Source organism: Acomys minous, assembly GCF_964271855.1.
Source record: "Acomys minous genome assembly, chromosome: 9".
Lineage (NCBI taxonomy): Eukaryota > Metazoa > Chordata > Mammalia > Rodentia > Muridae > Acomys > Acomys minous.
In genome coordinates this window covers 18,965,135-18,980,404 of record NC_140490.1, presented here as the reverse complement: position 1 = coordinate 18,980,404, position 15,270 = coordinate 18,965,135, and the positions used below count along the sequence as shown (strand labels likewise).

The window sequence follows — 15,270 nt, the reverse complement described above, 5'->3', positions numbered from 1 at the left end:
GTCAGAGTTTTAAAACATCTCTTCAATTTTTAAAACATAAAACCTTTAATCTCAGCGCTCGGGAGGCAGAGGCAGGTGGATCTTTATGAGTTCGAGGCCAGCCTGGTCTACAAAGACAGCCCAGGACAGTCAAGGCTACACAGAGAGACCCTGTCTCCAAAAAAAAAACTAAAAAACAAACAAACAAAAAGCCTTCTTTCCAAACTAGATAGCTAAGGACAATTAAGCCAACAAAACCTATTCTGGAACTGTGTTGTTTTTGACTCACTATTGAGGCAGAGAGTGTTTGATTGGCTTATTTTTGAACCCATGACTTAAAACTCAGGAAGTGGCTTCGAGAAGCCTTGCGGAGCCATAGGCAACAGGTGTCTCATATGCTGGGGCTCCGGGTAGATGCTGTGCTCCTGAACCGGCATCCAATCCTCAGCTGGGGCAGTGAGCTTCTACCAGCTGAAGGACATTACCTACCGAGGGCTTGACCTTGAATCACCTGTCACTGTTAATGTCCCAGGAGATCAGCTCTGCTCCCACCTGCTGCACCCTTCTAGCGCAGTAAAGGGAGGGAACAGAGAAAGGGCAGGGCTGTACTCTCTCTTGCCCCGCCCTGTGCTCTCAGCCACTTACCCAAAGTCTGGACACATCTCCTGCCCTCTGCCTGCGATCTCAGCTCACTGTGCTGCCTGTGAACCTGCAGAAGGCAGGAAGGAGGAGCCAGGCTTCTGACCTATACTGGAGGGGCCATGTTGAGGACACAGCTGGACTGTCGCTTTCGAAGGTTTCCGTATGACCCTGTGACTGCCTACTCACGCAAACCTGGCTCATTCCCACCCCCCTCCTCTCCGGCTCCAGTTATCAAACTGTGAGCCCACAAAGACACCCACTGGGCATCTATAACCTCCAAAGGCTTTCCAGGGCCAAGCCAAACTGTGCCTCTCCTAGCTAGCTGTAGCTCCGGCTCCTTTTCACTCTTCCTGGGGCCTCTTGAGCCAGGGAAGGGCATCTTCTCATCCTCCTCCTGACCAGCATTGAGCAAGCCCAGCAGCCTGTGAGCAATTATGCTCATTGCCAAAGAGAGCATGACAAGGAAAGCAACCCACAGTCTCCAAGGAGCCTCCCAGAGCTAGGGGGCAAATCCCCCATTCCTCAGACCCTCTGCTGACTCATTGGTGAAGCGTGGAGCTTAACAGCCAGCAACGGCCGTTTCCTCGGGCGCACACATTTGTGAAGACTAATTACAGGCCACAACGCAGGGGAAATGGTAAGTACAGAGCTCGACCTAGAGCCATTGTCACGAGCCTGTGGGCCACACACAGTGCATGCCAGGCCTACTCATTCATATCTGCCGAGTGGTGGCTCTGAGCGATACCCACAGAGCTCCTGGCACACAGCAGGCACCTGCTCTTGCCAAGGAGCGTAAGAACTCAGGCAGATAGACGCACATCAACACCACCCACAGCCCATGTGCCCACCATCCCAAGTGACATCAGTAGAAAGATCGACTCCCAACAGGCCTTTCGGAAGAAAGGACTTTCCCACAGGGCCTTGGCCTTTGTGCAGCACTTAATGTGGGCTGAGCAGCAAATGTCAGGGCTTTCTGGGTATGTATTTAACACAGGCAGAGGGAGGAAACTGTGGGTCTTCTAAGGCCCACTTAAAAGCCAGATTTAGGAACAGACATTAAGGTTCGAAGACTGAAATCATAGAAGCTATAGTTGTGGAAGGGTGAGGTCGATCAGACAATCTGAGAGCACCTCAGACCTCAGGAGCCTGATGCCATCTGGGTCATGGTGACTCAGGCCAGGCTCCGCACTTTGTAAGCCTTTCATTGTCCTTGGTCCCCTTGTTTTCAGATCTTTCGTGTGACGTCCTCCGTCCTCAAAGGGGATAAAATGGCTTTGGCCGGATGTCAGGATTCAGAGCAAACCCAGCTATCCAACCTCTGGTGTCCCATAGGCAGCCATCCAAGGTCATCTGCTAGGTGCAGTTGCAGGATCGGGCAGGGGGAGGGGCGGGATCCAGAGGTCCCATCCAGCCTTGATGGTTCTGAAGTGGAGGCAGGTGCCTGGGAAAGCCTTAGAGGGAGGTCTTGCTAAAGTGAGGCCAAGGCAGCCATGGGAAGCCCTGCTGCCCCCCCCCCCCCCGCCCAGCCCTTCACACCCTAGAAAATTCTGAATGTATCCTCATTTCCTCTTATTAGAATCCACAAAGACTATGTGCCTCCAGCTTGTATCAGTTGTCCACACTGTAATGATGTGTTGGGGAATATGGCCAACATAGGATGGATACCATTCTCTGAGACAATATAGATAGTTGTTTATGCAAGGAGAGGTATTGCCTCTGAGACAGGTTAAAGTGAGGAAGTGTTGAGCATCGCGTCTGGCGTGAAGACTGGCTGAGGGCTGAGTCCCTGCAACGCCTGCTAGGCAGCCTCCACCAGGGGGCGATGTAGCCCAGCCAGGCAGTGGGCAACGTTACCCTGCCAAGTGGCCGCCTCACAGACCCATGGATTTTTCTGTCTGCGGTCCTGGACACAAAGCTATGCTCCAGGGGCTCAAGACACGAGCCTCCTCCACACAAAGGCTGGCCTGGCAGTGCTAACAGGTGACTTGATTTCCAAGGTGTGGCTTTTTTTTTTCTTTTTTCTTTTTTGAAGCAGCTTTTTTTCCCCTAGCTTCACAGGGCAATATGCAGATTCTCACCTTGCCTAACTTGCTCTCCATCCTGCTGCACATAGACATCGGGAGAGCTTTCTACATAACGATGTCTGGGCCTCCTCCAAGATCATAATGTAATAAGCCTTGCCTGGCTAACCTGGGTTTTGGGGTTCCATGGCTCAGTCAGGGACTGGGATCCCTGCATAGAACGTGGCCTGAAAGATTGGTACCTTTCATCAGTACGCAAGCTGATGTATCCTGGATTCAAGAAGCACCGCCTGACACCCTTGACTTCCAGGTGGTCTAACAGACACTTAGAGTCTAGCTGGCCTTTCCAGCCGTTCAGCCACCCATGCACACATTCATCCACCCACTCATGCTTCTTTCTTTTCTGTAGCTCCACCCTGTACCCCCAGATGCCAGTGCCCTCAAAGGCAGGCACATCTGCGACTAGAGGAGTGGTTCAAGGGTTAAGAGCGTATACTGCTCTTCCAGAGGACCCAAGTCTGACTCCCAGCACCCAAAATGGGTGCCTCACAATTCCCTGTCATTCTAGCCCCCAGGGGACCCAATTCCTGTGGCCTGTGAGGACACCTGCACTCACACGTGCGCGCGCGTACACACACACACACAGACACACACACACACACACACACATAAAAATATATTTTAAAGCAAGCACATGGAAGCAATAAGGTGGAACCCCAGTGAACCACTAGTTTTGTTTTTTTTTTTTTTTTCTGATCTTTTTTCAAAACTCTTGGCCCTACTATCAGGAAAATTCTGAAACAGCTCCCCAAATGCCCAGGCTTCTGCTCACTTCTTGTTTCCTTCAGTTGAGACATGCGGAAGTAGGCACCCTGGCAAGTCAGGGCATGAGGTTCTTGAGTACCTCTGCCTGAAGGGGGAGTGACTGCCTACCTGCCGTCCAATCAGAAGCACCTAGGAGTCCCATGAGGGGCGGGGTCACAGTGCCCGCTGTTTACTGAGTCAATGCCATTTATATACATACCAATGTGTCATCCTAGACAACAGTAGTATCACCCTCCATTTTCCAGGGGAGGAAACGAAAGTGAGGCTCTAGGAGGTTGTCACTTGTTGAGGTCACTAGGACACAGAGCATTTAAAACCAGGGCATTTTAACTGCAGGGCGTGTGCTCCTGCCCCCAGGCTCCAGAGCATCCGGTTCCTCAGTCCAGCAGGGAGTGGGGTGCTAGCTCTTTTTTTTACAATGGAGGCTGAGCTTCCCGCTGCTTGCATACCCCCTTGGCAAACGAAAGGGCAGTCTGCTTGCTCCCAGGCCCCTACATGCCAGGGAAAGTGGCTTTAAGCCTAGCATGAGAGGCATTTCCTAAGGCCACTGGGCCAGGCCTGGCACCTACTCAAAAGCTGGGAGCAGGGTTAGAGATGTGCGCGGTCAGGCAGAGTCAGTGTCCCTGAGGGCTGCTTCCCACAGGGAATCAAGCTTCCTGAGGCAGGTCCCACAGCCCTTAGACTACACCGCCAGGCATCAGGCGCTGGCCATTATGAAGCCTGCCTGAGGCAGCTGCTCCATGAGGCAGCACGGATTGGTGGTTCTACTGCTCAGGTGAGGAGACTGACACTGATAAGGAACTGAGCCAGTATGTGGGTAGCCTAAGTGAAACTCAAACCTAAGGCTTCCTTTCCAGATACTGTGTTCTCACCACTCCTTACTGCCTCAAGCTGACAAACCAACTCAGCCCTCCCTTTCTCAAGGGGAGGGAACCCATCTCTGCATGTAAAGCTGTGTGCAAGCCTCTGCTTCAGAGCGGCAGGCCGGACGGTAGGTGGCGGCCCCAAACACCAACACTGCTTCTACACTACAGCCATTGGCCGTGGCCTCACGGAGATTCAGGAGGCCTTGGCGTGCTGTAGCAGGAGCAGGACACTGGGGACCCTAGGCACCTCCCTCTAGACTTCCTTTATCCCCGTGTTCTCCAGCACACCCCATAGGGTCACACTGTGAAGATGAACGGCCCTGCTCTGGGTGTCTAGGCTGGCCCAGCACAGGCGCAGTGCAAAACAGTATGGAGAAAATGAACAGAACTATGCTCCCATCCCCATAGGCCTCTCCCTGGGCCAGTTTCAGTCCATCTCGCCTTCCCAGGCTGTGGAAACTTGTACCTCAGCCCAGAAAAATGAACTGCTGGCAGTCAGCAAGCGGCTGCTGTGACCAGCCAATCAGGAGCTAGAACCGCCTTCATCCACATCCAGGACAAAGAGCGGGGTGGGGGTGGGGGCAGGGGGGCAGGGAGGGCCATGTCTGAAACCTGTGCCCCTGGTAGCACGCAGGAGGTAGGGACAAACTGGACGCATGGAGACAGCGAGGGGAGTCCAGTCAGGGTGTCCCTGCACACCACGGCCACCCTGCCTCGCAGGCAGCTGCCAGGTGCTGTGTCTCGGAGCCTGAGTCCTTGACTGTAGGGTTTGGTTGACATAATGGGGCACGCCTCAGCACCCCACTCAGGCACTAAACATTTTCTCTCCTACCCTGCCCCTCTCCCCTTCTCCAGGCAGGCAAGGACTCCTGTGGAATAATTCTAGAACTTGGATGCTGACTCCTCTCCTGAGAATGGAGTTTAACAGTAACGAGATGTGCAGTTTCAGGCACGCCTTTAATCTCACCGCTCAGGAGGCAGAGGCAGAAGGATCTGTGAGGCCCACCTGGTCTACAGAGCAAGCTTGAGAACAGCTTTGCAGTTACAACTGTCACCTCTTTGCCCTGCCCCCATCACTCACAGATGAGGATATTGAGGCTTAAAACAACCAAGGGGCATGGCCTTTTTTGGCTAGCTACTTTGGGATTTGAATCCAGATATGCCTAAAGGCTTTTTTCCTTTCCGTCTTCCTGCCTAATCTGGGGCCAGTCTCTCAATCATTTTTGAATTATTATTTTTAAGACAGGGTTTCGTATAGCCCAGGCTGGCCTCAAAACTTGCTGTGTGGCTGAGAACAGACCTGGACATCTGATCTGCCTGCTCCCTCCTCCCAAATCTCAGGCTTATACACTGCTGGGGGATAGGGCCTCGTGCATGTTAGGCCAGCACTCTACCAACTGAACCACATCCCTCAGGCATGCATAAGTGTGTGTGTGTGTGTGTGTGTGTGTGTGTGTGTGTGTGTGTGTGTGTGTATGAAGTGATGGAGCTAAGCAAACACTCTAGCCCCGAAACACACTCCCAGCTCTCTGCCTCTGCTCTCAGGCCCGGCTTTCTGCCTCTCTGAACTTTTCTGGGCTGGCCCTCTCCGCCTAGAGACAGATTATAACCTGTCTCTCACCTCTTACCATGTACCCCAGAGAGACATCTGGGGCTCCTGCAGTCCCAGGGCCCTGAAGCAGAAGGAAACCCCTAAACACAAACACATTTGCATGAAGACCCAGGAGTCTGTGACTGCAATCAACAGTGGCAGGAGCACCTGCCACCAGCTTCCTGGGACATAAACGTCCCCACAGCCAGGTTGGTACCATTCAGTGTTTATTTAGACACACATAAAAGAACCTTGTGGTTCAGACAGTTTGTGCTTTTTTTTTCCTTTTGGTCATATATATATATATATACATACACGCATGTGTATATATGTATATACATACATATACACTTTTTTTTAAAAAAAAAAAAGGTCAACACATACCAGTCCCCTACATGCTTTCTAAACTGAGCAATATATACAGCCTATTATATATATGTGCATATATATAATATATATTTCAATAACTACATTCAAGTAATGAAACACAGGATTTACAGTTTCCCTCTGATGGCAAAGGGAAAGCAAATTCACAAACAGTTCACAGAGGAAGTGTACTGTGAGCCCCGCCAACAGGAGCCGAACCCTCTGAGGATGAAGGGGACAGCAGCAGAAATCACCCAGTCACCCGCTGTTCTCCAGGGGCAGTGCGGATGCAAACCAGGGCGCACCGGCCTGCTCTGCTGGGGCCTTTAAAGCAGGTCTGGGAGCTCACTTGTCCAGGAGCTGCTCAAATTTGGGGTTCACAAAGGAGAAGCCATGGAAGGCTGCCTGGTCCATAGAGTCGATGAGGTTCTTGTCGCTGTAGGAAAGGCGGGGCTTCTCACTCAGGAACTCTTGGTCAAAGTTGCTGTAGTCCGCAGGGGATTTCTGTGAGGAGAAGGCAGCAGTGTGTGAGTGTGACTGCAGGGGTGTCCCCAAGGTCTGCCTTCAAAGGCACGGCAGGTGCCTGGGCCTCTAGGGGACCCTGGTGGGGGCAGGCCAGGGCAGTCTGCTCAGTGGGGAAAGAGGACGTTACTGGTAGCCTAAGGCAGCCCCAACCCAGGGGAATGCTATTTCCCAAGGGATGAGGAAGGAAGGAAGGCAGGAGCACAGGGGATGTCCTCAGAACAGGCCTGGGAACTATGGACCATGTCTGTGGGCCACATACCTCCTGCTCTGATTTTTTTTTTTTTTTAATATTTATTTTTCGTTTTTCAAGGCAGGGTTTTGTTGTGTCATCCTGGCTGTCCTGGACTCACTCTGTAGACCAGGCTGGCCTTGAGCTCACAGTGATCCACCTGCCTCTGCCTCTGTGCTAGAATCAAAGGCGTGCGCCACCATGCCCGGCTTCCCGCTCTGCTTTTAATAGGGGCCTATAAGCTAAGAATAACTTTTTCTATCTTTGGTTGGTTGGTTTTGGTTTTGGTATCTTTGAAACAAAGTCTCATTATGTAGCCCAGGCTGTCTACATATTCATGATCCTCCTGTCTCAGCCTCCCAATTGCTGGGATAAAAGCCAAGCACCACTCACTCCCAGCTCCAGCCTCTATGATTTTAAATGGTTGGGAGAAAAAAAGAAAAAAGAAAAGAAAAAGGCTCTCCAACAGCACATGAAAATGAAGTCAAATACAGATTTCTGTGCCCACAAATCAAGTTTTATGACTACACAACCAACCACCCTCATTGGTTGACACTCAGAGTATGGCTGCACTGAGAGCACGGGGCCTATAAAACTCTAAATATTTATTCCCAAGCTGTTTATAAGGAAAGTTCCTAAATCACTGCCCCTGAGGACTGGATGAGATAGTTCCAGGTCTCTTGTGATCCTTGGGCCAAACTGAGCTAGAGGTCACAAGCATTTGAGCCGGCCCAGTTTTGGTTGGTAAGTTGTTGAGAATTGGGCCTTGTATGTGTTAAGCAAGGGCTCCCCCACCTGAGCTGCGTGCCTAGCCCTCAGTGCTGGGTTTTGATAGAATCGGAAGCAATATTTTTTAACATTTTAAATTCATATTTCTGGCTTCTTTTGAAAACTGGCGCATTAGGAGAGCCCCGGAGTCACTTCCTTCCTTCATCTTGTCCCTTACCATAGCCCCAGAGATAAACGTTACTATCCCATTTGCAGAAAAACAGGCTCAGAGACATTAGGCCAGAGATTTGATAGGCAAAAGATTGGAAACAAGTTTTTGTTTTTGTTTTGCTCTTTCAAGACAGTCTCATGCAACTGAGGCTGGCCCTGAACCCCTGCTCTTCCTGCCTCCACCCCACCCCTACTCCCTACCCCTCACCCCCGAGGGCTGGGATTACAGATGTGCACTGCCATGCCTGGTCTTCTATTTTACCTTTACTTGGGAGGCACTGGCATGCTAGGGGAGTACTCTGCCACTGAGCTAGCTACACTAGAGCCATAGGGCTCACTTCCTGGCAGGCCCATCCTTGGGGCTGAGAGCCCACTGCCCTACTACCATACCTGCCTGCCCTGTCATCTTGTCCGACCTCACCACCCCCACCCTGACACACACACACACACACACACACACACACACACACACACACACACACACCCCAATCCCCGCATAGGCTGTTTGTTCACCACAGCAGCCTAGATGGTGGAGGAAGAAACCACTCTTAGGAGCGAGAGCCACATGCTGCTCTTACAGCTGGGCCAGCTTGTCACCTGCTCAGGGAGCCTCTGAATGTGAGAGCCACAAGGGGAAGCACTCTGATGTCTCAAAGCACAAATGTGGGGCATGCCACAGAGACTGCCCAATGAGAACAGTACGTCCCAGCAGAGAACAGAGAGTGAGTGAGAGGAAGGCAGCCAGAGAAGGAGCTATGATCTCAAGAGGGACACTGTGCCCTAACTTCTTTTTTTGTTTGTTTTTTAAGAGACAGGACCATGCTGTGTAGCCTGGGCTTGCAGTGGAGAACCTCCTGTGTCCAGCTGAGCATTAGGATTACAAGTGTACGGATGTACACACCAGCAAGTTCCAATTTCCCAGCAACACAATCTACTTGCCTCAGAAACTGCCAGTGGCTGCTGCGCAAACCTCTCTACCTGGCTGCCCTCTGCCTGTCCTGACAGCCTGGGCCTCACAGCGCACTCTGCTCTCCGCATTCCAGACTCTCACTGCTATACCCTCCGCAAAGCAACCCATGCCAAGTGTGCCCCGTGCTATTTCCCATCCTATTGGCTTCTATCACCGATTGCCACCAGTGTGCAAATGTCTCGTCTGGGTTCCTCTGGGCACCTCACCAAAGCCCGGCACAGTGTTCTGCACCCAACAAGGACTCAGCATGTCCAATATTGATTGGAAATGGCTGTGACTGGTGAAGATTGGTAGAGGATGAAAATGAAGCCCTAACTCTGGTGGCCAAAACGTAGTTCCCGGAATGCAGGGTCCTGAAGGATTTAGCTACAAGCATGGCTGATATCACCACGTGATGTACACTCATGGTGCTGTGTACCTGCAGGAGAGCTTAAGTCCAGGCTTATGAGTCAGACGACAACACCGTGAGGTCCTCTCTCTCTCTCGGTCTCTGTCTGTCTTAGACAGAATCTTCCTATGCAGCCCTGGCTGACCTGGATTTAAGATGATTACTTACCTCAGCACTAGGTGTCTCGCCACAGCCACCACTGCTGTCACCTTCGCTGGGATTACAGGCGCATGCCACTTTTTGTTGTTTTGAAACAGGGTCCCCCTATGTAGCTCTGGCCAGCTGGGGACTGACCACGAAGACTACTAGGCTGGCCTCAAACTTGTGGCTACTCTCCTGCTCCTGCCTCCCAAGTACTGGTAGAGCACACCTACAATATCAGGCCTGCCTGTTTCTGTTTCTGCTGCTGAGGAGAAAACCTGGGGCCTTGTACATACTAGGTTAAGTGCACTGCCACTCAACCTGGTATACTCCCCAGCCATAGTTCCAAATGTCTGTTGAAATTATGAGAACGCAAGAGGAGAGGCTGTGGTATGCAGCATGCCAGGGGAGATCAGGAAGCTGGCTGGCTGGAAGGGAAAGGAGCAGAGCAAGGGAGGGGCCAGGCTTGGGGCAGGGCAGGGGTTGACATACCACTTTGGGCTTAAAGGGCGGCTCCACCTTCCGCTTCTCCAGCAGCGGCCAGTTGATAGTCTTGAAAAAGGGGTGAATCCTGATGTTTCCTGTCATTCCCAGCCTCTTGACAGGCTCCCTCTCGAACAGCTGCAACCCACAGGGGTCTTGGTCAGGACTCAAGGCCATGGGAAACTGGAGCCCTGAAAAACGGCTGACAGCCCAAGGGCCCCCAAGACTGGCCAGGCTCAGCCCAGGGAATTCTGGGGCTGAGAGTAATGCTGTATGTTTTCCTGGGTACTGAACATTGATGGGTTTCTATGTGCTGCTAGCAACTCTGAGGCAGTTTGAAGATAAGGAGAAGGAGGTTAAGTGACCCGCCAAAAGGTCACCAGCTCGTCAGACAGAGCCAGGACTTGGCCTCAGGTTTGTCTGTCTCCTGACCCTTAGCCCTTAGTCACCACACCTTGCCGATTCCAGACAGGGAACTCAGAATGGAGTGCCTGGGAACAGGGATAGAGTAAGGCTTGGGATGTGTCAGGCATGGACCCCAAGGAGCCCCTATTCCAGAGGCAGGCTCTCCTGAAACCCCAAGGGCATGTATTGGCAAGGCGTACCTTCTCCATGATGTCCTTGGACTCCTTGGTGATCCAACGGGGATAGTGCGGTGTATCCACCCGAATAGACTCAAAGAGTTCATCCTCATCATCACCATGGAACGGAGACTGGCCAATGAGCATCTCATAGAGCAGGACCCCAAAGGACCACCAGTCCACGGAGAATGTGTACTTCAGGCCCTGCAGGATCTAGGGGCAACAGTGGTCAGAGTAAGGTACCAGCCTTCTTCAGGGAGTGTTTCTGGCACCACCCTTCCAAGGCCAAATGCAGAGCTGCACCCACTCACCTCAGGGGCGATGTAGTCGGGGGTGCCACAGAACGTGCTGGCCCGGTTCTCCCCAAATATATTCTCTTTGCACATACCAAAATCAGCAATCTTGATGTGGCCATCCCGGTCCAGCATGACATTGTCCAGCTTGAGGTCCCTGAGGAGAGGTTAGGGCAGAATATCCCTGGGTGAAAGTTCTCATCCTGCCTAGTCTTGCTGCCACACGCCGGATTTCATCCCCGCAAGTCCGCAACGTTCCCTCGGAGCACAGGAGAACACAGAGGAGAAAGCAGAACTCGGGGGAGCTAACACACAGGCCCCTTTGGCAGTCACCCACTATGCTAAATGTGGGACATACAGTACCCTACTCTCTGAAGCCCTGCGTGAAGTTCAAGAGTGCTGATGTCACTTGTCCCTTGTCACCTAACTGGCTGGCAGATATGTCCCACCCCCTTCCACCCAGCTGAGGTTTGTCTGACTCAACAAGGGCAGGGACCATGTTGGTTTCTGTCATTAGTCATTTGAATAGATAACATGGGAACAAACAAGTAATGCAAGTGCACACACAATACAAGATCTATCTCTACTATCTCTTTTACTCTTTTACCAACCACCAGAAAGCCTTTAGCTTTTTATTTATTACTTTTTCCAATTTACACATATGTATGTGTGTCTGTGTGGGGAAGTGCACATGAGTGGAGGTGCCCACAGAGGCCAGGAGAGGGCGTCAGATCCCCGCAGCTAGAGCTACAAGCAGTTGTGAACTTCTGGACATAAAGGCTTAGAACCCTACCCTGCAAGAACAGCAGGTGCTCTAAACAGCAGGTAAGCCATCTCTCCAGTTCCTCACTGTAACACCAGTATAAGATACACATTGTCACGTGGCTTAGTTTGGTAGATTTCTTTTCATTTTGTGAGACCGAATCTAAATATGCAGCCAGGCTAATTTCCCCCCTTGGGTTTTAGACTTGTGACAAGCGGCTGAGGTGCATATTTAACATACCAAAGCAGACCTGGCCTCCAGGTTCTCCCAGCATCCTTCAGTCCCTACCTGTTACAGGGCATGGCTGGCATATCCCACGCTCCACCCTGAACTTTCCAGCTCAGGGGCTGGGCTTCCCTACACAATCCAGACATTTTGGTTCTCTCTCTCTCTGCATTCTCTCTTCCTGGGTGTACATACTTTCTCTCGCTCTTCCTTTCTGTCTCCCTCCCCGTGGTGACTTCTCTGGCCTCATTCCTTGGGGCCAGTGAACCTGCCCAAGGGCTGCAATCAATAAACCTGCCTTTTAGGCATTAATCTGACTTGACTTGGCTCATTTCATCAGCGGAGAAAACCTGTTAGTTTTTTGTTTGAGACAAAGTCTCACTATGTAGCTCTGGATGTCCTCTGTAGGCCAAGCTGGCCTCAAACTCCCAGAGATCTGCCTGCCTCTGCCTCCCGAATGCTGGGATTACAGGGGTGTAAAGCCACAACTTGGTTCTGCAGGTTAATTTCTGCCTGATAAACAGTTCAGTATCATTCCACATCAAGACACAGGGTGCAGCCTCAGCCCTTCCAGTGAGAGTGTGGGGTTCCACCCCAGGATGAGCATATGTACTGGATGAAGACTTAAGGAACCAGCTCATATTGGTGAAATCTTAGATTGCTCAACTGCAGCTCTGGAGTAAGAATGAGGAGGAAACCCTGTACCTGCCAGTGCTGCCCCTCTTCCGACAGTACCGAGGATGTGCAGTGAGCCCCCCTCTTCCGACAGTACTGAGGATGCTCTGTGGGCCCCCTCTTCCAACAGTACCGAGGATGCGCAGTGAGCCCCCCTCTTCTGACAGTACAGAGGATGTGCAGTGAGCTCTCAGCTCCAGGAGCTGCACCAGCCTCAGCCGAAGGAGCAGAAAAGCTCTTGCATCCAATGCTCATCCTAAGATGCACTCCCAGTAGTGGTGGAACTGTGACCAGGCCAGGCACCACCCTTCCCAGAAGTCCCCACAGCCGGGCACCACCAATACCTACCTGTAAATGATGCCTTTGCTGTGTAGAAACTGCAGCCCACAGATGATCTCAGCTGCATAAAACCTGAGCGAGAGACAGTGTTCCAGGACTCTGCCCACCAGTCCCATCACCCCCCCCCCCCAGGGCCGGAAATGCTATACGTAACTCTACTAACATTATGGACCCAATCAAACGCATTTTTATCAGGTATGTGGGGGCTGAGAGCCCGGGCGGCAAAGTTTGAGCTGAAAGCTTAATAAGCCAAAGCTCTGCTGTAGGAGGGGCTTCTGTGGACACAAACGTGTGAACACACACCAGTAGTTTAGGGGCACACACATTCTTGACAGCATTACTACTGTAGTCTAGTGCACACACCAGGGTCCAATGTTATGCAGGGCACTGTCCATTCTGCTGTCTGGCCGAGGCCTGAAGAGAGGACGGGACCTGTGCGCCTGTGCTGGCCTCACAACCAGAACTTGCTCCCCACACATCGTCCCAAGTCTCCCCGGTGCTTAGCTAGCTCTTTCCTAACTCAAGCTTTTCTTGGGAAGAGGAGAGAGAAAAAAAAAAATAAAGGACAGACTGGCCATACACTCAGCCAGAGCCCCTCTCTATACACAGGGGCCCTCACGTACGTAGCCCGGTAGAGCTCGAAGCGGCCTTTGTCCTGAATGTGGTACATGAGGTCACCGCCATTGAGAAACTCCATCACGAAGAACAGGTGGTCCTAGAGCGGGGCAGGGAGTGAGCAGAGGTAAAGGCACAAGTAGGAGGTAGCCTTGCAAGAGATCACAGCGCTCCAACAGGAAGCACAGCGCACAGAACCTGGGCTGAGGGGGACAACTTGGGAGAGGTGACTAGAACAGACACAGCCCCACCGTAGGGAAGATGACAGGGTTGGGGCAAGTCCAAGAACCTTGGTCTGGAAGGTACAGATGAGGTGGGTGAGAAAGGGATTCTCCCAGGCGAGCGCCAGCACCCGCTTCTCCACCATGGTGCACTCCACGTCATCGTCGATCAACACCACGTCCTTTTTCAGGTACTTGACCGCAAAGAACTGATCTTTGCCCTTCAGCTCTGCAAGCAGTACCTACCGGCGGGCAGGATGCTGAGCAAAGGCCCAGGAGGGTACCAGCACCCAGCCTCTAGTGCCCAACAGGAAACCCCTGGTCCTCAGGCCGCCCTCACCTTGCCAAAGCTGCCTTTGCCCAGCACTTTGTGGAAGGTGAAGTTCTCAATGCTGCACCGGGTGCTGCCTTCCCAGATCTTGCCATAGGTCCCGTTGTTGTCTGTTAGAGAGAAAGAGAGACTAAGGTCTCAGTTGACACAACCCCGGCCCAGGGGTCAGGAGCGGACTAAGCAAGGGGCCTTGGAGAGGAGAGAAGGCCCCACTGCCTAGGTGAGGGTGGCAGCTCTTTCTAGGCCTTACCAGGCAGCGAGAAGGACTTACTGGAGCCTCAGGGGTGGGCCGGGGAAGGAAGGGGCCTTGGAGAGAGGGGCTCAGTACCTTATCCCAGGGCTCACTGGGCAAGGAAGACTGTCCCCTTTTCTGGCCCTGTTGGAGGATAGGATCTTTAAAAGGGACATTTGACCCAGCGTCACCTGGAGTGTCGTCCCCAGAGATCCCTGCCTTCTTCTCGAATCCCTGGTATATCCCGACATTCTCTGAAGATCCTGAGTCCAGCTTCCGCAAAGATCTCTAGGGAAAGGGCGTAAGAAGGAAGCCAAATGGTAAAACCACTGTCAGAAGTCTCAGGCCAGGCAGAGGACCCTCAATTCCAATGATGTCAGAGGGGCAGAGCCCAGGCCTTCCAGGCCTCATTCCGCCCTTCCCCTGGCCCTGAGATCTGAAAGGCACACTCTTTGGGCAGAAATCTAGCAAACTGAACCATACCTTCCTAAACATTTTTTTTTTCTTTTTAGGTTTTTCAAGACAGGGTTTCTCTGTATAACAGTCTTGGTTATCCTGGACTTGCTTTTTGTAGACCAGGCTGGCCTCAAACTCACAGTGATCCACCTGCCTCGGCCTCCTAAGTGCTGGGATTAAAGGTGTGCGCCACCACGCCCAGCACCGTCCTCAGCATTTAATAAATCATTTAACCTCATTATTAAAAACAGTTTTTATGAGCTGGGCATGGTAATACACGCCTTTAATCCCAGCACTTGGGAGGCATTTTTTACAGGCTGGAGAGATGGCTCAGAGGTTAAGAGCACTGGTTGTTTTTCCAAAGGTCCTGAGTTCAATTCTCGGCAACCACATTGTGGCTCACAACCACCTATAATGAGATCTGATGCCCTCTTCTGGCCTGCAGGCACACATGTATAAATAATAAATAAACAAATCTTTAAAAAACCAAAAACACTTTTTACATGTATTTCTGTGTATGTGTACATATGCATATGCCACAGGGCGCATGTGGAGAACAGAGGACAACCTGTGA

At 51.8% G+C, this 15,270-nt stretch overlaps 1 protein-coding gene and 2 long non-coding RNA genes across 4 annotated transcripts in view; 2 read left to right on the top strand and 1 right to left on the bottom strand.

Annotated features, from left to right (window-relative positions):
* Nucleotides 1-584: 584 nt before the first annotated feature.
* On the top strand, nucleotides 585-9,122 carry LOC311606097. 2 transcript variants are annotated; one of them, XR_014782196.1, is made up of 3 exons: nucleotides 585-1,258; nucleotides 5,974-6,133; nucleotides 8,793-9,122. It is a non-coding gene; the product is annotated as an uncharacterized lncRNA (long non-coding RNA). The 2 variants fall into 2 exon arrangements; XR_014782195.1 differs by lacking the exon at nucleotides 5,974-6,133.
* The window catches only part of PRKCD (protein kinase C delta), a 32,470-nt gene continuing 23,334 nt past the window's right edge, over nucleotides 6,135-15,270 (bottom strand). Inside the window, exons 10-18 of the mRNA XM_084797109.1 lie at nucleotides 14,432-14,528; nucleotides 14,018-14,118; nucleotides 13,746-13,919; nucleotides 13,465-13,556; nucleotides 12,851-12,913; nucleotides 10,858-10,996; nucleotides 10,571-10,759; nucleotides 9,975-10,103; nucleotides 6,135-6,794 (exon numbers count right to left, since the gene is read on the bottom strand). Coding sequence (XP_084653235.1) covers nucleotides 6,636-6,794; nucleotides 9,975-10,103; nucleotides 10,571-10,759; nucleotides 10,858-10,996; nucleotides 12,851-12,913; nucleotides 13,465-13,556; nucleotides 13,746-13,919; nucleotides 14,018-14,118; nucleotides 14,432-14,528 — 1,143 coding nt within the window. The 3' untranslated portion in view covers nucleotides 6,135-6,635. The remainder of the gene's footprint in view (nucleotides 6,795-9,974; nucleotides 10,104-10,570; nucleotides 10,760-10,857; nucleotides 10,997-12,850; nucleotides 12,914-13,464; nucleotides 13,557-13,745; nucleotides 13,920-14,017; nucleotides 14,119-14,431; nucleotides 14,529-15,270) is intronic.
* On the top strand, nucleotides 11,003-12,839 carry LOC311606096. The gene is made up of 3 exons (XR_014782194.1): nucleotides 11,003-12,132; nucleotides 12,173-12,538; nucleotides 12,576-12,839. It is a non-coding gene; the product is annotated as an uncharacterized lncRNA (long non-coding RNA).